Source organism: Mustela nigripes, chromosome 1 (assembly GCF_022355385.1).
Source record: "Mustela nigripes isolate SB6536 chromosome 1, MUSNIG.SB6536, whole genome shotgun sequence".
In the NCBI taxonomy this organism is placed as follows: Eukaryota; Metazoa; Chordata; class Mammalia; order Carnivora; family Mustelidae; genus Mustela; species Mustela nigripes.
Window position 1 is genome coordinate 4,706,987 of NC_081557.1, and position 24,142 is coordinate 4,731,128.

Below are 24,142 nucleotides of genomic sequence, written 5' to 3' on the forward strand. Positions count from 1 at the left end.
CTGGGATCATGACCTAAGCTGAAGCCAGCTGAGCCACCCAAGGTGCAGCCCCCAAGAAATCATTTGAATAAAGCTAACTCTCAACATGTTTTGTAATTTATTTTAATAAATCCGTTTTTTTCTGTATTAATGTACCTATAAATATTTCCAATGCATCAGTTTTTTAAAAAAATATTTTATTTATTTGTTTTACAGACAGAGATCACAAGTAGGCAGAGAGACAGGCAGAGAGAGAGGGGGAAGCAGGCTCCCTGCTGAGCAGAGAGCCCGATGCGGGGCTCGATCCCAGGGTCCTGGGATCATGACCCGAGCTGAAGGCAGAGGCTTTAACCCACTGAGCCACCCAGATGCCCCCCAATGCATCAGTTTTTTAACTTAAAATATTTCATGGCCTTTAGACTTAAAATTTTTTTTAGTTATCTCAACTAGCAATTTGATTTTTTTATTTATTAATTTTTAAAGATTTATTTTAGAGGGAGAGAATGTGTGTGCACAAATGGGGAGAGGGAGAGAGAGGGAAAGCAGACTCCCTACTGAGTGGGGAGCCCAATGGGCTCAATCCCACATCCCCAAGACCACGCGACCTGCGCTGAAACCGAGTCAGATGCTCAACTGACTGACCCACTGGGGTGCCATGCAGTTTGGTATTTTTAAAAGTTATATTTTGATCTATCAAGTTTTAATTGTTAAATAAGGGAGACAAGAATATGAAATATGGAGTGCCTGGACTGCCCAGTTGGTTAAATGTCCGACTCTTGGTTTTAGCCCAGATCATGATCTCATGGTCGGGAGATCAAGCCCCATGTGGGGCTCCTCACTCAGTGGGGAGTCTGCTTGAGATTCCCTCTTTCTCTGTCCCCCTACTTGCATTTTCTATCTCTCTTAAATACATAAGTCTTCAAAAAACAAGAAAAAATATGAGAGGGGATTTCTGATGTGCTGACAGGCAAAGAGTGAGTGGTGTGGCTTGGTTGTAGGACACTTTGGCAATGGGTAGCAAGAATTTTAAAATGTTAGTGCCCTTTGACCCAGAAAAACCAACTGTAACTGAAGGATCTCATCAGACTATGCATAAAGGTTGATGTACAGGTGTACATACTGTAGAGTTATGGATGGAAGTAAAAAGTTATGAAAAAGCCACAGTGGGCCATTGGCTAAACCATGCTTAGTTTTTAAGATGAAATTGTGTGTGTGATTAAAAATTGAGTTTTTAGGGGCACCTGGGTGTCTCAGTGGGTTAAAGCCGCCGCCTTCTGTTTGGGTCATGATCTCAGGGTCCTGGGATCAAGCTCTGCATTGGGCTCTCTGCTCAGTGGGGAGCCTGCTTCTCCCTCTCCCTCTGCTTACCTCTCTGCTACTTGTGACCTCTGTCAAATAAATAAATAAATAAATCTTTTTTTTTTTTTTAAAAATTGAGTTTTTAATGCTGAATCGATGGAAAATGCTTGTACTATAAATGGAAGAGGAAGTTATGGAGTAATACATTTAGTAAGATCCCAATTTTTTTTTTTTTTAAGATTTATTTATTTATTTGACAGAGAGAGATCACAAGAAAGTAGAGAGGCAGGGGCGCCTGGGTGGCTCAGTGGGTTGAGCCTCTGCCTTCGGCTCCGGTCATGATCCCAGGGTCCTGGGATCGAGCCCCGCATCGGGCTCTCTCCTTGGCGGGGAGCCTGCTTCTCCCTCTCTCTCTGCCTGCCTCTCTGCCTACTTGTGACCTCTCTGTCTCTCTCTGTCAAATAAATAAAATCTTTAAAAAAAAAAAAAAAAAGAAAGAAAGCAGAGAGGGAGGTAGAGAGAGAGGAGGAAGCAGGCTCCCCGCCAAGCAGAGAGCCTGATCCCAATGCGGGACTCCATCCGAGGACCCTGAGATCATGACCGGAGCCGAAGGCAGAGGCTCAACCCACTGAGCCACCCAGGCGCCCGTAAGATCCCAATTTTAATAACAAGAAAGAAGTAGGAAAAGTGGCCCTTAGGAAAATGACAACCAAAAAACCCAGAATGCTAGAGGACCCTGGCGGGCTCGGTCTGGAGAACATGCAGCTCTTGATATCCGGGTCAAGAGTTCAAGCCCCAGCTTGGGCATGGAGTCTGCTTTAAAAAGAAAAGAAAAGAAACCATCCAGAATGAACAAAAGTGGTTATGTTCAAATGACAGAATTTGGGTAACTTGTTACATTTTTTATTTTCGGGGTCTTTAAGATCCATAATAACATGATCTTTTGGAACATGAATTCCGAAATCTAAAAGGCAAGACCATTTACTACACGTCACAAGCAGCCTACTTTCGTTGCTCCAGTAGAACTGATAAAACTTAGCTCAGTCCCTAACAGCACACCCAGGTCCCCTGAGTTCTTTGTCGCTCGCGGTGGATACGAACACGAAAGTGACAGAAGCAGCAGCGGGCTCCTGGGCTACTGTGTGGCTTTGTTCTCCCTGAAACGACTTGCTTCAGCGTAGAAAACCTGTTAGCCCTAGTTCTTCAGCTTGGGGGTGGTTCTGTGCTGTGTTATTGGTTGGTTTTTCTTTGGATACCCAGAGAAACTGGAAGGATTATTTTGATATCTGATTAACGATTGGGGAGCAGCAAGCTCTTCGTGGTGTTCGTGTGCTCGTGTCCCCTGGCTGGGCGCTGGGTCCTGCGCCCGCTGCTGACATGTGCTAAGTGGGAAATACACGTGTTTGTTTCATTTTATTTGCTCTTCTGCTCCCTGGAGCATCTCGTGTCTCCTGCGTTCAACTAGGACATGTGTGTTTCTTACAAAGCTGTTGCGGCGCTTGTTTGAAATCCTTGAGCGTTCCTGGGGTTTTACTTGGGAGAAGATCGTGACAAATTGTGGTCAGTGGGACCCTTGCAGTTTTGCTTCCCCGTCTGGGGCCTATCTTCCCAATGTATCTTATTCCCAGTCGAGTCGTTTGGCTCATTGGTAGCCGGTGTTTTTCTAGGTGGTTTCTCACAGCTTGGGTCATTTGGGATAAAGACCTTGTGTCATTTATCTTGCTTGTCACTAGGAAATAACCGGCAGTTTACTTCCTCCCGCTTGGGCCTGTTGAGCAACAGGGGCTGCCGAGAATTCAAGAGATGAAGGGTTTCCAGGTTGTGAGCTGGTTCCTGGCGGAGCTGGCCTGCCTGCCTCCTCTTGGAGCACGGGATTAAACTTTGAATGGAGTTACACAACTTAGAACAGTAGCTCATCTGTTTGCTCTCGCCACTGACTGAACCCTTAAGAGTGTGTGACAGGAAGGAAAACGAGGGCTTGTAACTAATGGGAAGCCCGTCCTGTCGCCTGGGAGCCAGGAGCCCTGGGGCAGGGCGCATCTGATAAGCCCTGAGTTGAGAAGAAAGGTTAAGGCTGCTCTCATCCCTTTCCACCACACTGTCCCTGTGCTTCAGGGCTCACTTCGGGGCAAACCAGAGCCTTGGGTTCCCAGGTGTCTCTGTTCCTCCCTCCCAGGGGTAGAGAACTGATTTGCATTTTGGGAAAAGAGGTTGTTAGTCTTGCGAAGATTCCCAGGTGCTCATGATTGCTTTGTAAGCTGTTGACGAAGTTCTTAAATATGACTTTTGTTCATATCTGGGAAACACAGCTTCTGTGGAAGCACATTCGAGTTTTTCATTGGCTAAGAAAAATCGTTACATATTGAAAAAAGTCATTTTTCTTCTTATTTATTTTCTTAAAAAAGTTTATTTATTTATTTATTTGGCAGGCAGAGATCGCATGTAGGCAGAGAGGCAGGTGGGAGCGGGGCTCCCTGCTGAGTAGAGAGCCCAATGCAGGGTTCAATCCCAATGCGGGGTTCGATCCTAGGACCCTGAGATCATGACCCAAGCCGAAGGCAGAGGCTTACCCAACCCACTGAGCCACCCAGGCGCCTCCATTTTTCTTTTTTAAAAAGTGCTCTATTGAGGTATGGTTCATATACCATATAATTCATCCATTTAAATAAAATGTGTGTGTCTGGTGGGTTTTGGTATATTCACAGGTATGGGCAGCTGTCCTCTCATAATCAATTTTAGAACATTTTTCTTATCTCAGAAGGGAACCCTGGCCCCCAGCCCTGTTCGGCCCAGTCTTGGGCACTCACTGATCTGCTTTTTGTCTGTCTTATTTCCTTGTTCTGGACATTTCACATGAATGGGATCACAGAATATGTAACTGGGTTTCCCTCACTGAGCATAGTATTGTAGCATGTTTCAGTACTTCATTCCTTTTTAAAAATCATTGTGGTAAAATGTACATAGCCTGAAATTTACTATTTTTAACCATTTTTAAGTGTATCGTCCAGTGGATTAAGGGCGTTCACTCTGTTGTACAACCCTGACCACCATCTCAGGAACGCTTCCATCTTCCTGGTCTGAAACTCTGTCCTGTGAAACACCGAGTCCTCTTTCCCCCCTGGTGAGCACTGTCCTTTGACATTCATGAGTTGAGACTGTGTTTTTAGTTTACTGGAATGTGCTATATCCTTTGGGTGTGCAGCCCTGCTGACATCTTAATTTTAGCCACGGAAGACCTGTTTCCGGGAGTCTGAACTCCAGAGCCGTTAGATAAATTCACGTGGTTTTTTTGTTTTTTTTTCCACGTGGTTTTTTTTTTTTTTTTAAGTTTATTTATTTAAGTAATCTCTACACGCAACACGGGGCTTGAACTCATAACTCATGACCCTGAAATCAAGAGCTGCACGTTCCATCAGCTGAGCCAGCCAGGCACCCCAAATTCGTGTTGTTTTAAGCCGTCAAATTTGTGGCTCCGTGTTACAGCAGTCCCAGGAGACCAAGAGCTCTGTTGTGTGCACATTTGTACACATTCATCCTGTTACTGTCTGGCTCCCACAGCACCCACTATGTGCTTAGCCCGGAACGGCGCTCTCCTTCCCTGTCTCGTGTCCTCATCTGTACATGGGAGGTCGTATCAGCATCCAGCCTGCTGGACTGTGGAGGGGGGACCTGAGCTAACCTGCTGAACACTGCAGCCTAGGGAACTCGTATTAATTTACCTAATTATTTAAAAGATTTTATTTATTTATTTGACAGAGACACAGTGAGAGAGGGAACACAAGCAGGGCGAGTGGGAAAGGGAGAGGCAGGGAGCCTGATGTGGGGCTCGATCCCAGGACGTAGGGATCATGACCTGAGCTGAAGGCAGATGCTTAACGACCAAGCTACCCAGGCACCTCTTAGGGTGCTCTTAAAATGACTAAAGAGGGGCCCTTCGATGGCTCTGTCGAATCAGTCTGATCCTTGATTTTGGCTCAGGTCACAATCTTAGGGTCGTGGGATGGAGCCCTGCATCGGGCTCCCACAGGTTCTCTCTCTCCCTCCTTCTCTCAAGAAAAAAAAAAAGATTCCCTCTCCCTCTGCCCCCTCCACCCACTCGAGAAAAAGAAAATGACTAAAGAAAGTGCAGCTCTTTTACAGAGGGGTGAATTTGAGGCCCAGAGAGGTTTAGTGATATGCCCAAGATCACACAGTAAGTGGCAGTAATGGGATTTGAATCCCTGGCTCTAAAGCCAGTGGTCTTTCTTATAGCATGGTGTCTTCCCCCAGGACTGTCTCTTAGGGAGCTTACAGTCTAATCAGGGACCCAAGCTGAGTCCACCATACCTAGTAAGGCAGACATAACAGGTGGGAGTGTGGAGAAAAGAGACAGCAGTGCTGCTGGTTATCGTGGTCTTCAGAAACGCTTTACTGAGCACCCACCTTGGGCGTTACTGGGCCTTGAGAATTGTATTGAGAGCCTACCCTTGTCTTCGAGGAGTTAGCAAGGAAGAGGGTGAGAGCTTCTTGCAAACATTGGACTTCGAACCTGGTCATAAACTGGAGGGAGTTTTGAGGTAACAGAGAAGGGTAAGGAGGGGTTTACAGATGGGGAGAGCACCATTGAGGGGATTGTGATAAGCTGTATCCGTTAGTACTAGATTGAGCTGCTTATAGCGAAAGCCCTAGAGTAACCGTGGCTTAAACAGCACAGAAATTTATTTCCCTCTTGTGTGAAGGTGTCTGGAAGTAAATAGGCTGGGCGGGTGTGGCAGCTCCCTGGGCTTGATGAAGATGTGGGCCCCTTACAGCTAACGCTCAGCCATTCCTAGGCTGTGGCTCATTCCCACAATCTAAGAAGCTAAAAGCTCTGGCTATCTGTGCCCATGCAGATGCTGGCACGAAAGTGGAAACAGCACTAGACATTTCAACATAGAGAATTTAATAGAGGGAATTGGGTGAACAGGCGTTAGAGGACCAAGGAAGCAGAAATGGGACCCCGTGATGCAGACAACTGCAGGAAGCAACCCCTTCCCTGCGCTGGGGGACCAAGGGAAGGTGGGGGTTATCGGACTCTGGAGCTGGGCCCCCCATCCTGTGAAGAGGGCACCGCGTGGCTGTTGCTGGCATCTGAGGGCTTGAGGAGCACCCTAGGAGCTGGGGCCAGACTCCGATCAGGTATCCCGGAGAAGGGGGGTTCCCCTGTTGCTGCTCCAATGCTCGGTCCAGAACAGCAAGCCAACCTGTCTCCTTCCTCCTGCCTTCCGGCTTCCCACCAGGCCCCGCACTGGCAGACCCCCCAACTGGGAGCAGCTGGCAAAGGAGATTTGTAGAGGGCGGGGGCCCTGGCCCAGCATCCCCGCGGGCAACAGCAGTGTGGATGTGGGGCTCGGAGACCAGAGCTTCACGGCTGACCCACTGTCCTCTCCTGGTTTCAGACAGCAGGATGGAGGGCAGGGGGAAAGGGACAAAGGCCATGAGGACATCTGCCGTGGACTTCCAGAAGTCATTTGTCAGCACCAGGTCACACGGGCACGCCTGCCCGCCAAGGCAGCTGCTGGACAGTCCTCACGCCAGGCGTGTTGCTGCCGGAATGAGACTGGAAGCGAAGGAGAGCGTCTGCCGCGGAAGCGGACGTTTCAGAGCCATTAGCTCCCGGGAATATCCCCGCATTAGCAGCCCTCCCGGGGAGAATGTCTCTCTCTCCTTTCTCCCCACACAGTCTCTAGGTCTGCACTTCGTAGCTCTCGGCCGGGTGTCCTCTACTCCCTGTGCGGTTCTGCAGCTGATGCTCTAAGTTAGGTGCATGGTTTAGTCTCCGCTCGGGGAGCACAGCTTGATGGGACGGGACTGGTTATGGTGGAGCTGGTAGCTCCGGTGACGGGGTGTCCTTCCGGAGAGCTGCGGTTTGCTCTCTCGGTCACTTTCTCTCCGGAGTCGAGGGTCTCTGGCGCTCTGACGCCGCACCTCTGCGTGCGGCCCCGACGCTGCCCAGGATTTGGAACTCTGACGATTGTGTGTCTCGTTTGTCTTCATCAGAGGATTGTTTCTTGCGGCGGGGCCAGAGTGCAGGTGAGGTGCTTGGTGTCTGGGGCTCCCGACGTGCGGCTGCTCGTATTCCTTCATTCAGCTCCCATCCCTCCATTAACTGCCCCTCCTCTCCACGCAGGTGCTTTGGCCCCAGAGCGGTTCCTCTGCTGTTTAAATGACCGCTGTAACTTGTTTCCTGTCTGTCGTTGTCAGAGTGGAAGGTTCGGGGCGCTGAGATCTCCGATCATTTCCTCTGAGCGCCCCAAGAGCCGGTTAATGTTGCAAATTCTTTGAAAAGGCTGTTGGTCGAAATCGGTTGCTATGTTTTTACGCTTCAGGTGGACGGGCCTTGGGGAGGTGGACTAAGTACTGCCCCAAGATTTTAGCCTGGTCGTTATGGGGATAGAGTGGAGGTTTGGGATCAGCGGAGCGGGAGCCTGCAGGAACGCATCTGGGATGCCCCACCCCCGGTGTGGCGCAAGGCCCTCTTCGTCCTGCTGGTTCTCCAGAGGCGCTCAGCCTGCGCAGGTGCACGCCTGCGGTCCACACGGAGCTCCCTTCCTGCGTCAAGCTAAGAACAGACAGGGAATTTGCTGTTTGTCATGTGACTCTGAGATTGAGCCAAATACTTGGAGCTCATCGTGTGTCCTGCAGGTATCCCTAGAGCCGATCGGGTCTTTGATGGGAGTAGTGGGCATGGGGCCCTGATGTCTCATCCGTCATCATCCTCCGAGAAGGGCGGGTGATCTGCCCTTCAGACTCCTGATGCTTACTGTCCTCTTCCTTCCACAGAGGTGGCCTCAGTAACATGCTGTTCCAGTGCTCCTTCCCTGACTCCGTGGCCACCATTGGTGACGAGCCTCGGAAAGTGCTCCTGCGGCTCTACGGGGCGATTTTAAAGATGGTGAGTTTGTAGGCTGTGTGGGGACGGGAGGGCCCTGGGAACAGTTTTCATCCTCTCTCCTGAATTACCTGGGAAGAGATGTTAAATACTTTAGTGGTGTTAGTGAAGCTATTTTTACATATTGCTTTTGTTTTAATTGGGCTGCACAGCTGGGTTTTTGCTGATACTCTGTTATGTTCCGAATTCCTGTTCTTGCTTATAATTTATTAGTAAGCCAGTACAAGTATTTTCCAGCTTTATATCCAGAGAAAAGTATGATGTTGGCAAAATCTCTAGTAGTGGTTATGATGCTTGGATTTTCCACACTTTGAAATTTTTAGCTCAGACCTAGCTTGTAAAATTCTAATGTAGAAAAGGTATTGTTTTTAATAACATGATCATAAAGGTTTTTACAGGGCACAGGGAGACCCGTGGACCAAGTATGGTCTCAGTGGAGCTGAATTTACTACCTCCCGTCCTTTTTTTTTTCTTTTAAGATTTTATTTATTTGACAGATAGATCACAAGTAGGCAGAGAGGCAGGCAGAGAGAGAGAGGGAAGAAGGCTCCCTGCTGAGCAGAGAGCCCAATGCAGGGCTCGATCCCAGGACCCTGAGATCATGACCTGAGCCGGAGGCAGAGGCTTAACCCACTGAGCCACCCAGGCGCCCCCTCCCTTCTCAAAGGAATAAAGACATTCCTTTGAGATTTCTTTAAAACATTGAAATTGTTAGACTCATAATCTTTCTAAAAATTTATATTACTTAATTGAATCTAACTTTCAAATAAAGTGCCCTATTTATTGAATTGTCTTAACCAATTGTAGGAGATCCCAAATGTCTGGATTTTTTTTATTATTTATACCATAAATTTACCATTTTACTGACCACACGTACAGATGTTTGATATATCTCTATGGTAGAATTTTAATATCCATTTAGATCTTCTTCAGAGGGGCCTGTTTTGATCTTCATGAGATGGAGAATAGTTTTCCTACTTAATGTTGCAAGAGACTAGTCTCAGCTCAATCTGAAGGTCAGATTATGCCCATGTCTATGACAATTCGACTTTAATGTTCAAAAATATCAAAGTTACAGCTGGAGTCTGTGTCATAATGTGACCGAACCTTTTCATTGAGTAGTTTTCCTCGGCCTTGTCAGGCTGTGCAGTGCTCAGGATCTGAGCGGTGGAAGCCACGCGCCCTTCACCCAGGAAACCTGAGGCCGTTGTGTGATGAGGAACACACAGCTGACCCTCACCCCTGACCCACTGGTAGATGGCACACAAGCGACAGTTGGGTTTTTCATTCAATCAAGTTGCACTTCCAAAGCACAGTTTTTGAAGAACCCAGTTAATGCCCTTTTGGTACTTGAAGTGAAATCAGTCTTGAGCCATTTTATCTTTGCCATCCTCTAACCATTAGTCCCTTTTCTTTTCATCTGTGTGCTTTCTTGTGAGCAGCACTTTTAAAATACTTTAGTAACGAGCTGCTGGAATTGCACATGATACACACGATTGTTTAAATCTGATTTTTGAGGCTTTCGTTTGTATTTATAACTCGAACTAGGGGTGTTTTAAACGTGCACTATGGTCCCCTCCATGTACTGGCTAAGCTCGGCGGCAGGCTCTGCTCTGGACCTGTGCTGTTTGGGATGCTGGTCGCCAACCACAGGGGCTAGCAAATGTTTGAAATATGGTGAACGTCACCAAAGATGGGAATTTTGAATTTTAATTACTTTTAATTAACTTAAACTGCAATGCTCGCGTGTATGGGTGGCTGCCGCATTGGACAGCATAGCTCTAGAACGTGCTGTATCACTGGATGGGTCACTTAGTGAAGCCATCGACAGCACGGCCTGGCCCTGAGCCATTAACTCTTCCCCTAGTAAAGATTCGCTATCAGTAGTTAGTAGTCTGTCCTTTTTGAAAAATGTTAGCCATCCACCATTACTGCCTTAATAGTACTTACAGTAGAAGTGTCTGGAAATAGAGTTAGTTTTAGCATTTCTATGTCTCTATTTTTAGTTAACTGAAAAATAAACAGAATAAAGGCATTTCAAGTGCAATTGATTCTTGCCAAACGAATAGATTGGAGTATGTTTTACATATAGTTCTAATTTGTAGGGGGCACTCTACATTTAGCTTCTTAATTATGTTTTTATTAGGCAAATCTCAGGTGCCATTCCCGAAGGTGCCTCCTCCATGCAGGGCGGAAGCTATGCTGGGAGACGAGCCCCTCGCTTACTGGACAGTCCGCGGGTGTCTCCCGGCTCGTGGTTCAATTCCCGGACGGCAGGCTCAGTTTTGCTGGAAAAAAACTGCTCCTCCGCTTTAGAGTTGGGAATCTGTTTTCAGTATAAATACTTGATGGGTCGAGTCCTTAGTTCAAGGACACTTTTTCTGTGCAGTTCCAACTGAGTAAAAACATGAAGCCTACAGCCTCAGTTGGAAATGTATTGAAGAGGTTTTTGGCTGAGGTTTTTGTCCTTCAGGGTTCGGCAGGGACACTGGTTGCCAGGTGGAATTTTCGACCTGAATGGCCATTATAAACTGTGGGTCATTTGAATACCTGGACAGCAGGAGGAGAGGAACCAGGCTCTGGGGGACTCGGAGAAACGGTGGCGGGAGAGGAAGACCCTGAGCCCTTGAGCCCCTGAGCCCGTGAGGCACAAGCCAGGTGACTGCTGCCAACAGGTGCCGGCAGAGCCAAGCTCTCCCAGCTTTGCCCGGCCAGGGATCTCGCCGCAGCAGTCAGTGCCTTTTCAGATATTTCCACCTCCAATTTAAAGGACTGTAATTTTTGTTGCTGGGGTGTGAGTTCACTCATAATGCCGACCAGCTCTTTGGAACCAATCTAGCCTCTGGTGGAGGGACAGAGTCTGCCATGAGGCCTCTGTTCCCAACACAATAAAAAAATGTCCCCAGAACTGATAGCGATTTGTTAGGATTTGCATTCATTAAGAGAGGTGGCTGAGCCAATCTCGAGCCCACCCGAATAATAAATCCCGTTACTTTCAGAAATGAAGGGATTAAAGACAAAGGAATGCAGCTCAAATGCCATGCAGCTCAAATGCTGTGCTTTCCCTGCCTGTGTGCTCTCCCTGTGGGGGAAGCACACTGGTCCCGATGCAGGTGTGTGCGCTGCCCGGATAGACTGGGGTCCCCAGTGCAGCTGTAGGAATGCAGCGTAGCGTAGCTTTAGGGGGCGTTAGAATAAGCTCCTTCCCTAACAGTGTTAACTGACAGCTGCAGGTGGGGATAGAGCTGTGTGTTTTCTCAGCTGGTCTTGCTGTTTTGCCTAATGACAGGCGAGAGCAGCTTCGTCCCGCCTTCCCTTTCTCCTTCGACACTTCCGGAGTTTTTGGTTCTGATCAAATATGAAGGTTAACTGTTCCTTTGATTTACATTTATAGTCCTTTACGAGTGACTTTATTGAAGCTGATTAGATGCTGCTCCGCTTTTTCCTTTTTCTTCACCATGGTGTTGTGAGATGGCCGAGACGGTGGCTATGGGGTCCTGCTCCTCGGTGCTAGTCACCGCAGGCTAAGGGGCAGAAAGCTGACAGTTTCTGTCCCCAGACTTTGTTCTCTCCCAGCCCGTTTCTGTAATGCATACACTATAAACATCAAAACATCCGTCTGATCCAAAAGCAGTGCCTGCCAACACAGTTCAGGGTCCGCTTCACACGGCCTAGCTCTCATTTTAACGAGGAGGGTTGGTTTCAAAGTTGCACAATTGTTGGACACAGAATTCCCCTGTAGGATCACCCCGAGGAAAGTAGGATAGTTTAATAGAAGTTGAAAAGTCCTGGTTCAGCCTTTGCCCTGTGGAAAGAGATGTGATTGCTAGAAGAGAGCTTGAAACGATAATGCAAGCTATAAATGTAACCTGGTTTTTTTCCTTTCTGATGCTGGGAAGGCACATGAGCTCCGCAGCGTCCAGTAGCAGCCTTTTCAAAGCAGCAAGTTTGGCTGATTACAAATAACCCGTTTGCTTATTTATCATGAATTGTGGAAGACACAAATGTCAGTACGTATTGTTCATTCAATGTAACCTGTGCCAGTTGGCGGAAGTCTCAGAGGACTGCTTTGTCCCTTCCTCTGTCCGAACAGTGACTCTGTGTTGAGCCGGTTCCTTCTGTGCATGAATGGAGAGATTTGGCCTCACCGTTTGAACGGTCTCACGGGCATGAATGTCTATAATCCACTCAAAGATCTCTGTTGTCTGGGAAAACGTTTTTGTGTGTTCTTTGAGCAGTAGAAGGCTAATATTAGTGCTTATTGAGTACTAACCATAATAAAACTAAAGGCATCAAGGCACAACGCAGATATGTATTCGTGACTCAAAAGAGTGCAGTCTGGGACACGGTCTGTTTTAAATCCAGAAAGCAGAATGCCATCTTCCCTGTTTTCTTTTAATCCCAGTTGAAATAGAAATTAACTCCCCCCGCCCCAAATATGGGAAACAGACAGTATGGGAAGAGCCCATAGATCGTTCATACTGGAGGATCGGAGAGGGAGGAGCGCACTGCTCACAGACATTGCAGAGAGCGCCGGACGCGGGCTCACACGGGCTCCCTGGCAAAGAGCCCTGCTTTGTCCCAGGAGACCAGCGAGAGCACTCGTCCTCATCGTTACTAGGATCATCATGAGTTTCAGTTGTTTTGTTTACTCTGCGTTTAAAAAAAAAAAAAAATCCCCTTGGACTTTGAGTGGGGCGTAACTTTGTCCATTCCTAAGGTAGTCAGCTTCCCTCCCAGAAGTAACACATCGTTCCAGTGTTGCTGTTCCCATTTGGTCTAACCTAGTATTTCTTCAGGTAAACTCGAGACAGAGCTGCCCAGTCGCTGTCTGCGGCCCTTTCATACCTGCTTTGATGCCTTCTTCTGATAACTAAACGAATCGCAGACTACTGTGTCTAATTTTGACATATGCAAAGTGTCTTTGTCTTGCTGGTCTTAAATGTTTGGGATTGATAGCATGAAGCCGATACAGATTTCTGGCCCCTGGAGCGACGGTGTGACTGCAGCCCACCCGTCCAGGGAAGGAATGTCCTTGTGTTGGGTGGCGTGAAGGGCACCTGGGGGTAACGTACCACTTTAGCTGTCTTGCATGTGTTCTCTGCCGCAGGCTGTCCATGCGATCGTGCCTGGAGCACTCTGGTTTCCAGGTGACAGACACGATTCACGGTATAGTATGAGCCTCTGAAGCTACAGCATTCTCTACAGCTTTCTTTTCTTTCTTTTAGTTCTTGGTCTCAAAATGCTGTTGATGAAAGACAATTGCAATGCTTTCGTTAAGGAGCACCAGCTACGGTCTGTGCTGTGCTCCGAGTACAACGATGAACATTTCAGAATGTTGTGGAACCATGTAGCGAACATACCACTTTTGGGTTTGGGGGTTTCCTTTTTTTTTATTTTTTATTTTCCCCTTTTCAGTCCAGGGCAAATCAATCCCTTTCTTCTGTTTCCTCAGTAGAAAATGATTTGGTAACTTTAGAAATTTACGGGCCTCAAAATTCATTTGAGGTATTTTGCTCCTTCTTCCTTCATACTACTTTGAACTTTAAGGAAGCACCACGCTGTGTTGGTATTTTGGTCAGAGTTAGAAACAGACTCTCTTCTTTGTGCTCATCAGTCGGTTTCCTCCCCGGAGCCGGTAGCCTGACGAGGGTCGGCAGTGCTGGTCTGGCGGGGAGGCACACAGGCCAGGGAAGCCAGTCCACTTCCTGGAAACGTGTTGTTTGCAGGTCCCCCTGTGGGGTGCTTCTGACTAATGCTCCCGAAGCCTTGGGGGTCTTGGGGCAGCGGGTTACCCTGGATCAGACATAAATTTTGAGAAGGTCCTGGAAGGAGCCTTTCTTCTGGTTCATGTCTTTCTAAAGCCTCATAGAACTTCTAGTCTCCTGTTGGTGAACCAAGTCATTGCATTTTGCCAATTTCAGAGGATCAAATTGTTTTAGAATGTTCCTCAAGGTAACTGGAGATGCTCTAGAGAAGACCATTAAATCTTAAAAATCGTTGGTCTGCTTAAGTTCTCACAAGTCCTATGTGCTCATTAGAGAATCATGTAAGCTATACTTTTATTTTTTTATATTTTATTTTTTTACTTAAAAAATATTTATTTATTTGACAGAGACACAGCGAGAGAGGGAACACAAGCAGGGGGAGCAGGAGAGGGAGAAGCAGGCTCCCCGCTGAGCAGGGAGCCCCATGTGGGGCTTGATTTCAGGACCTTGGGATCATGACCTGAGCCAAAGGCAGACGCTTAACGACTGAGCCAGCCAGGCGCCCTACTTTTTTTTTAAAGATTTTATTTTGAAGTAATGTTTGCGCCCACTGTGGAGCTCGAATTTGTGACCACGTTTCACCAACTGAGCCCCCTCCGTGCCCCCAGCTGTGCTTTAAATCAGTACAGTGTGATGTGTAAAATATTTTCTCGGAAAATGCTGAGAGAGACCATAAAAGTAATAAATACAGAATGTTTTCGTAGGAGCAGGGAGAAGGAAGGTTAGGGTCCCAGGAGCATTGAGAGGAGAATTAGGGCAGAAGGTAGTGGAAGGAGCTGCGGCGTGACTGCTGTGCGTTCTCTGGAGCCAGGGTTCTCGCTCTGGCCCTGCCCCAGCTCACCTGACGCACAAGGCCTCGCCAGGAGCAGAGAGGGTGGCAGCTACTGCCCCGTGTCGACCCCGAGAGAGTCAAGTGTGGGCAGACCTTCAGGGGGAGCCCCTGAGCCATGGGCCGCATAGTAAAGAGCCCGTGCCGCTCCGGGACCAGACGGGCATCGCAGTGACGGAGCGATCCGAATTGTGCAACACCTCCTGTTTTGGGGGTAAACACGGACAGTCTGGGAGTTGCTTGGGACTCAACGCACGAGGATAATCCCAGATTTTCCTAGAGCAGATTGTTAGATGTCCTGGAAGTTGAGTCTAGCTAACACTGGATTGTTCTTTCTTAATCTCTCACTAATGGGTGCCAGAGTGTCTTGTTTGAAAGGCCACAGTCAACTTGCTCTTTTGTTCAGAACCTTTAAAAGAGCCAGGTGGAGGGCGCCTGGCTGGTTCAGTCCGTAGAGCTCTCGACTCTTGATCTTAGAGCCGTGAGTTAAAGCCCTGTGATGGGCATGGAGTCCCCTTAAAATGACGAAGTAAATAAGGCGGCTTGCGTGGGTGCTCCGTGCGGTTCTTCGTATTTCTGTTCCTGGGGGGGACGGCAGGGCTGGTAAAGAGAGGCCCTCCATGTTTCCATCCAGCGCGCTTGTGCAGCCGCAGCCGTTACATTCAGCAGAGTGGCTACTCCCTCCTTGTGACAGCATCTGTAACTGACGATAGGTCGATTTTTTTAAAAGGTTTTATTTATTTATTAGACAGAGATGACAAGTAGAGAGAGAGGAGGAAGCAGGCTCCCTGCTGAGCAGAGAGCCCAATGCGGGCCTCGATCTCAGGACCCTGGGATCATAACCTGAGCCGAAGGCAGAGGCTTTAACCCACTGAGCCACCCGGGCACCCCCTACATCAAAAGATTTTAGTAATTATTTGATATTAACCAGTATTCAAATTCCTAATGTAAAACATTTTAGTTTTATTTTATATATGACGGCTAGTTTTTATTAACCTGAAAAGCTGGCAAAAAATTTAGAGTCCTGTTACATATTTACACCACATATTTTAATATCTGCTTCAGATAAACTTGTGCCTCTGATGGAAAATCCTACAGATTCCAAGATATATTTTACTTCCCATCTTCCTGCTCAAAAAAGTTCTCTGACCTCTTCCTTGGCAGCGTGAGTCTGTCTGTCATTGGCTTGTCGGGATGAGGCCCCTTCTCTCACTTTCCGTGACTGTCTGGTTGCTTTGAGATTTCCTGGTCTTAACTCTTCCTGTTTGTAGGATCGAGGGAAGCTGAACATTTTGTACTGAGGAAACAGAACAGAGGCTGACCGTGGCAGAAGCCCATCTTGCCCTCATCATGGTGCTCTGATGGCACATCCCGCCTTCATTTGGGGGCGGGATGGAGTGGGGAGCGGTGGGGAAATTCTTAACAGAATTTATTGCCACTGGCGTGAGTATTAGAAAGGAATGGCCTTGGGAGCTCAGGCAATTTGTAACTTTGGATGAGGTGACTTGCTTTTGAGAGCACCATTGGATGAGGGAAAGGGACTTCTGTTAACTGAATAACCCATTAACTGTATCTCCCTAAGAAGATACAGTTCGAATATAACAGCATAGGAATAACCATAGTCATTTAGAATTTGGCACAGGTCAAATCCCGTTACAACAAACTTCCATAGAATATCCAAATTCCATATACCATATCATAGAACTTTTTTTGGTCTTAACTTTCCTTAGGGAGGACAAGCACAGGATTTAATCTTTTGGGGGCATTTTGGCCCTGTTCTGCATCCAAATGAACACCGCAGCCGGTTCTCCCCATGATTGGGACCATGGATGCGAGTTCGCTGGAAGCCGGCTGACCCCGTGGCGGAGCCTGTGCCTGGAGCTTCACAGCATGGCCGGTCCTTTAGTTCAGCCGGCAAAAAGCCTAGGGGGCAGCAGGATTGCTTGGTGTTTTTTGGGGGGAAGACGGACCATACAGGAAAGATGGAGTCCCTATTCGTGAAGAGCTGCTAGGCCACGGGGGAGAGAGGGACCACTAAACTCTGAGTCTGAGGTAGCAGCATGGCCATGGCAGTGGTTTGGAATCAAGGAAGGAGCGAAGCTGTCGTGGAACCCAGTTACCGCTCCCTCTGAGAGGTCACCACGTCACACACCCAAGCCGTCAGCAAACATCTGCAAGTATTTCTGGAGGATTTTCATTCTTACAGCTTTCACTGTAACGGGATTTAACCTCTAACATCATTTCATCAGAGAAACCCAGATCCCACGCAGATCACACGAGTGAAAGTATCTATCCCCCCATTTGTACTTCTGTATTTTGTACAAAATGATCTCCACGGGATGTTAAAGATGTTACTGAATATGTGTAAGTGCAAGTCTTTTGCAGATAGCATCATGAACACGGATGTTTGTTTGCCTCTGTGCTGAGGAAGCTCGCACAGGCACGGTTGTGCAGAATGCGCACCAGAGCGTCTGCGGAGTGTGTCTGTGCAGGACGGACAGGAGTGCGGCTCTAGCGTGCTGTGCTCTTTGGTGCTAGCGTAGCTGGTGTTGCTTAACGTGGCATCCCCCCCCCCCCCCCGTCCACACTTTCCACCCTTGGTACAGGTATTTTTGATAAAGCTGTGGCATGGAAAGGTATGTTCTTCACGGGATGTTCGAGAATCTTTTTACCTTAACATTTTTAAAAAGTTCCCTTTATGGGCTTCCTTCTATGTCTGGCTTAAGCCGGCTCCGTTTAATGATGACAGATAACGTTTCGAGAGGCAATATTTGAGTATAAATTCTGACACGATGCTTAAGTTTCTGACTTGCTTTTCTCCCTCCCCTTATTCAAGATCGTGTGAAGATTTCTAATGCACAGGCACTCAGGCTGGGGGGTGGCTTTTAAAAAGACACGATCTGTGACGTGGAGACGGAGCGCGGCCAGAGAGCTGCTGACGGTCACTAAGGGTCTAGTCGTTACTGCTAGATCCCAGGTTTCCAGTAATTGGCCATTTCAATGAGGAAAGTGCTATACAAATATCCCTTAAAATATCAACATCTGAACTAAGTTTAAGGACTTGGTAAATTCGCATGACCCTCTCCTTGGTGGAGGCAGAATGCAGATGGAGCCCGCGACAGGCCCGGCGAGCCGGGCGAGGCCGTAGAAGTAGCAGGTCGGCAGGCTTGTCGCACGGGTTCTGTGCCAAGGCTCCTGCCTGCACCGGGCTTTCTTCTCTGTCCCCGTTCTGTGCTGACCATGGCGACCTGCCACGGGTGTGTGTACACTCCCTGTTCTTGCAGGAAGGAAGCTTCCTCAGGACAGTGTTGACTTGAAGGAACCACCTAGCTAAATTGGGGAGACCACGTGACCCTTTGTCTTGGGAAGGCCTGATTGGAAGAGCGCCCCCTATTGGCTTCCCTCTCCTCGGACAGTGAAATTGTGAAAAGGTACATGGCTGTTTGGGGTCAACAGCACATTCCTTTTCTTGTAAAGAAACGAAGCAGTTCCTCGGGTGTTGGTCCTAGTACTGGACACTGGTGGTGCCTTTTGGCCTGCCGCTGGTGACATCCGTGGGTTGAGAAGCATTCGTTAAAGACCTGTGATGTTCTGTAAAGCCTGACTGTTCTGGTGGTTGCAAAGCTAGTGTCTGTCTGGTGCTCCCCATCTTACCAGAAGTGTTTGCTTTTTCTCATTCGTAGAGGTCCTGTAATAAAGAGGGATCCGACCAAGCTCAGAAAGAAAATGAATTTCAAGTAAGTAATTAAGTGCATTCTGCCTCTGTCTGAGGTGCACGCGGTGTCCGTGGTGCCTGTCTGCTCACTGCCCCCCCGGGGGCCGGGCTGTCTCTCAGAGGCTGCGCGGGGAGCCGCCCGCGTGAGAGCAAGTGTGGCCCGGCTGTAGTAGTTCCTGCTCAGTGTCGGCAGCGGATGTGTGGTGTCTTCACGGCGATCGGAACAGCACGTGGGGTGCCAGGGGAAGGTGGTTTGGGGAGATGCTTGAGTGTGACGGATGCGGAGGCAGGCTGGCTCGGGCGCTGGGCTTCTGACCCTCTTCTTCCATCCACGCAACACTGGAGCAGGCCGTCCCTGGGGCAAGCAGGAGTGCCTCTGCCCGCGCGTGCGGTGCCCTGGTCAGCGGGGCCTCTTCCCGATCAGAATGACCCCCTCTCTGAATGCTGACGTTCAGAAGAGCTTGAGGTCGAGAGCGTGGATGTGTCAGCCTGGTCCCTCTTCGGGGCTCAGATGTGGGGCTTCTAGAGCAGTGATGTCCTCATGCTGGGGCGATAAGCCACCTTGGAGCACACTGGCCCAGTGTGTGCAGGTTTGTATGGACATACACACTGCCCACAACACAGACAGAAGTACGCTTTTACTCACTGTAGACTAGTTACTGAAACTGTCAAGAAATGGGAATTAACAAGATGGTGAGATCGTGAAAGAATAAAAGTACTGATGTGTCCCCCGTCATGTGTCGGTGGGTGGTTCCAGGGACACCCTGCCCCGGAGAACCCCGTCTAGCTGATCTAGAACATGTGCTCTGGGTGATGCTGACAGACGCCACCAGGCGGGAAGTAATGGACATAGAGTTTTCCACCAGCCTGAGTCCTTGGGGTATAGACCTGTGTGTGTGCTGATGGTCGACCAGGCTGGGCCACAGGGGCCTCTGTGATGCCAGACCCACAGCATGTTCTCAGTTCTAGTTAACGAGGTTTCTTGGTGGCACCTGCAGCACCCTGCCTGTTCCAATATGTTCTCTTCCCCTCCTCGGTTCCTTCCTGGGTCTGATCTGTTGTCTGACGTGCCCCACAACGAGGCCCAAGGCCCTCTTCCCGTGCTGCCCACTTTCCCTGGCCATCTCGCCAGGTCCAAGACTGAACACTTGGTCTCCACCCCACAGCCTCCAAGGAACCTCAGTTTCTCCTTTCTCTGCCAACAGAAAGCCAGGAGGCCCCTTGGACCCCCTTCTCTCCGTCACCCCATGTCTCAAGCACGGGTCCGTTGTTTCCCTGTGGGCTCTACCCTGGGTCTGCGCGCTCATCTCCTTCAGTACCACACGCCTCCCTAGTCCAGGCTGCCCCCGTCTCCTCTGGGGGCCCTGCTTCCCCTCCTGCTCCCGCTGCTGCTCTGATCGGGTCGGCCGCCGGCCTGATGTCCCTGATGTCCTTCAGCCCTCCCTGTGCCCCAGCCGGCTTCCTGGTGGTCTGCCCCGCCGAGCTTTCACTCTCTTCCGTGTCCTTTCCCATTCTTGCTCTCCAGCCGCGTTGTCCTAAACTGGGGGGTTTTCTTCGTAGATGCTGTCCCTCCCGGTTGGGATGCTCTCAGCTTCAGCCATTTCCCAGCCCCCTGCTGTTGTAGTGAGGACCTTGCCCAAGGGTTGCTTTCCCACGGAGCCCTCGTGTTCCCTAGACGAGGTGTGTCTGTTTTGTGCCCTCGCCGAGAGCACCGTCTTCCTGGCCTCTGCACTTCCTCTGGCTGTGAGTTTGCAGCAGGATGTGATTCGTGTCTGCCTCCTGTTCCTGCGAGGGTCTAGGCTCAGGGCAGGACCTCCCCACCTCTTGCTGCCTCGCCGTGGCTCTCAGGCCCACTATCCAGTGCGGCGCAGATAGAATTGTCGAATGATGGCTGTAGCCAGAGCCCTTGCACAGCTCCGTAACCTTCTGCCCCTTGCCTGCTGGTGCACACATTCCTGGTCCCTTCCTCTCCTCAGTCCAGGATGTTCTGTGCGCCCGTCTGGATGGCTGGCCTTTGCAGTCTTTGTCCTCTCTCTTCCGAACGTTTCCTGTGCTAACTGGCCTTGCTACGGCCTCGCTGTCCCAGAGACTTCTCCCCTGCAGCTCCCTGCGGGGAGGTGCTTTCCCATCATGTCCTGGTACTGGGAGTGGGGGGTCCTTCTTGCTTTCTCCTTGTTCCTGCTTTCAGACCATTTCCCTTCTGTTAAACAAACCATGGTTTGGTGAAGAGTTCCGTGTCTGCTTGGTCTTTGGCCCCGGCTAGCTCGCCCTCTCTGGGCCTGCACCTGAGCCACTGGACATCATTAGAGGGAAACCCCATGGACAGGGAGGACCTCCAGCCTCTCTGGGAGGCTCGCCCTCCTGACCTGGCCGTTCCCTGCCCTGGCTGCCGTGTTCTTAGCCCTCATCTTCCCGCTTCCAGACCAGGCTGTCTGTGTCTGTACCTGCCCTTCCCCCGGGCAGATCCTTCCCTGGGCTCCCGACTCCAGCCACAGGCGTGTGGCTGCTGTCCCTTCCAGGGGTGTCCCTTCCAGGGGCCAGAGCCTGCTGCCCTCGCCCCACGTCTGCTCCTCTCTATAGCAGGATTTCTTTTCTTCTTGGGAAAAGTGTTGAGTGTTTGGGAAGCACAGAATGACGTAATAGATGCCCTCGCCCCACTGCACAGAATTAGGAATTGGTTTTGCTATAGTGCTTGATTTCAGTCTTTTTTGTACACGTTTTACTTATTTTTAACTTTTTATTTCAAACTAATTGTAGACTTACAGGAAGTTTGCAGAACTAGTACAGAGCGCTCCCCTCCGCCCCTTCCCCGGCTTCCCTGGCGCCAGCACCTCCCACAGCCCTGGAGACCAGCACTCGCGGGATAACAGCAACTGAGCTGCAGGCCTTACCTGAATTTCCCGGGTTTCTCCGTGGATGCTTTCTCTGTCCCGTTCCAGCATGCAGCCTGGACCCCACGCTGCCTTTGCGGGTTCTGCCTTTGTCCCGTCTGCCTCTGTGTTACTCACAGTCCTGAGGCTTGCTAAGCACATGGATCAGTAATTTCATAGAACGTTCCCTTGGCACAGGTTCGTCTCACCTTTTCTCATGGCTGGAATGAGGTTATGCAGTTTCAGCAAGAATACCACAGAAATGCTCTTCTGTCTTCTCTGAAAGTTCATAATCTTGGGACAGCTGACTGGCTCAGTAGGTGAAGCGCCTGCCTTTGGCTCGGGTCATGGTCTTGGCATCCTGGGTTCAAGTCTCGCATTGGGGTCCTTGCTCTGCAGGGAGCCTGCTTTTCCCTCTGCCTGCTGCTCCCCCCGCTTGTGCATTCTCTCTCTCTCTCTGACAAAATCTTAAAAAAAAATAGATTTTATTTGTTTATTTGACAGAGATCACAAGTAGGCAGGGGTGGGGAGCAGGCTCCCCGCCGAGCAGAGAGCCGCATGTGGGACTTGATCCCAGAACACTGAGATCATGACCTGAGCCGAAGGCAGAGTCCCAACCCACTGAGCCACCCAGGCGCCCCAGACAAATAAAATATTAAAAAAGAGAGACTCTATATTTAAAAACAAAACCAACCCCACAAAAGTTCTTAACCTCGATATTATTACAGGATTTTAATTCTTTTAAAGAAATACAGCTGTGTAGGTAAGGTGAGTCATCAGTCTGCACACCTCTGCCCCCTCCAACCAGCGGTGCCTCTCCCTCTTCTATTCGCTGGTCCCCTGCCCACCTTTCTGCTGCCCTGTCTTGTCACCAAGGACTTCCACGTTGCCGAATCCAGTGGCCTCCTTGGCCTTCCCCGTGTCCCCCCTGAGCAGCCATCACCGGACACCACTCTCACCTTCACAGCTCGCCGCCACCTCTTCCACCACCATCTGAACAAGGGCTTCAGGGGGCGGACTGTAAAACCTCGAAGAGTATGTGAAATTTCAGCATTTTTGCTGCTTTTTAGAATGAACTAGGCTAGAAAATGCTGGAAGGTCTCGCCCAGTGGTGAAGAAGGTTGTTTGAGGGGTTGGGTGTGTTGGATGGCCTGCTGCGCGAGGACAGTCACTGCGGTGCTCGGGCTCCGTGTGGTTCCTCCTTGTCCGCTGCGTGCCAGCTGTGTACGCGGCCTTAGATGCTGAAGGCTTCGTGGCCCGGACCTCCGGCCCCTCCGAGCTCATTTTGTCCTCTTCCTCCCAGGTCGCTCTGCTCCACTGCGGGGCCGGGGGGAGGGGGCTCCCAGTTCCTGGAATGTACTTGCTTCTCACCCCTCAGGAGTCCGTGTCACCGTCTCCTTAGAAGCAGCCAGCCCGCCCCATCGTGTCCCCACAGTGTCCCCAGCCTGTGCCGCCCTTGCGCACTCTTGTCTGCTTCCGGCTCTGGAAGGGGGTCCCCGCAGGCAACGGTCGTGCCTTGTTCTTCTTTCCCTGGGGCTCACCACAGTGCCAGGCACGTAGTGGACATCCTGTAAATATTTGGGGGCTGAATATATATGAATGTTTCTGAAGCCAGAGTAAATCGTTTCAAGTAGAGGGTAGGACCTTCTGTCCTGAGAGCTGGGACCCGCTGTGGTTGGGTGGCTGGGCCTGGGCGCGCTGGGCAGGGGACTGGGTCATGCGGGCCCCACCCTGTTCTCTACCGGGCGCTCCTTTGCTGTGCTCGCTCGCACGGAGCGGGCAGGAAGCTGTGTGCAGACCCGGCAGTTACAAAAAGGCTTCCTGTAGCTGACGCACTCGTCCCGAGATCACCTGCTCTCCTTCGTCCCGAGATTACCTGCTCTCCTTCCGAACCCACGCACTGGGCGTGCCTCTTGACCCACCGTCTTTCGTAAGCTTTTTCCTTCGTTTCTCCCTCCACGTTCTTCCCTCCGCGCGCAGCTCCTCCTCCTCCGCACTGGGAATAGATACCGAACTGCGGTATTACATGTGAACAAAGAGATCCCTTGTTTGCTGTGTTCAGAGCAATGCCGAAGAGAATTGCAAACTTTCCAAGTCTCGGTCCAGCTTCTCGCCACCATCCCGGCGACAGGCTGACTTGGCTCTGGGCAGTGTGTGTCCAGTCCAGTGACAGCACGGCCTGTGAAGTCTGTTCCCGGTGGCCTTTGTCCCGAGCAGACGTGGCGCCCAGCACGCTAAGCCTCCTGAAGGAGCGCAGTGGGGCTTCACCTCTGTGAAGTTCGCAACTTCAAACTCGAGGGCCGGTTTAGTATGTGTTCTATACGGTGCCCGCCCTGACGCCGTTGGGCTCAGTCACTATACCCGGAGGGAAGCTGAAAAACACAATTTTAACTCTCATGAAACCTGGATACCTAGACAGGAGAAATCCTGATGGGACTCTGAGATCCTGCAGCCGGTGGGAGGGGGTCCGGCTGGCTGAGGGCAGCGCAGGGCGCCCAGCGGCAGCCTGCCTGCTGCCGCCCACTGGAGCCACCGGGTCCTGCCGTGCCAGGCCCGCCTTCACCACAGCACGTCACTCCGTGCGGGTTCCAAGTGAAGAGTTGGAGAAACACCTTGCAGAGCTGTGCGCACTCTCCTGCAGGCGTCTCTGGTGTCGGACATGGGGTCAGCAGTGACCTTACCTCCTCCGGGGGATTCCCCTCTCAAACCTGCCCATAGCTTCGTGGACCCGACAGATGAGTGCTGTGTTGATATTGTCTGTGTCTTAGTCTC

At 50.1% G+C, this 24,142-nt stretch overlaps 1 protein-coding gene across 4 annotated transcripts in view; it reads left to right on the forward strand.

Moving 5' to 3' along the window:
• The window catches only part of CHKA (choline kinase alpha), a 59,603-nt gene that overhangs the window by 17,151 nt on the left and 18,310 nt on the right, over nucleotides 1–24,142 (forward strand). For 2 of the 4 annotated variants that reach the window (XM_059399667.1, XM_059399633.1), the window contains exons 2-3: nucleotides 8,080–8,191; nucleotides 18,469–18,522. In XM_059399667.1, the coding sequence (XP_059255650.1) occupies nucleotides 8,096–8,191; nucleotides 18,469–18,522 (150 nt within the window). In that variant the 5' untranslated portion in view covers nucleotides 8,080–8,095. Of the gene's footprint in view, nucleotides 1–8,079; nucleotides 8,192–18,069; nucleotides 18,217–18,468; nucleotides 18,523–24,142 lie in introns of those variants that run through there. The other 2 variants (XM_059399659.1, XM_059399642.1) reach the window with 2 other exon arrangements.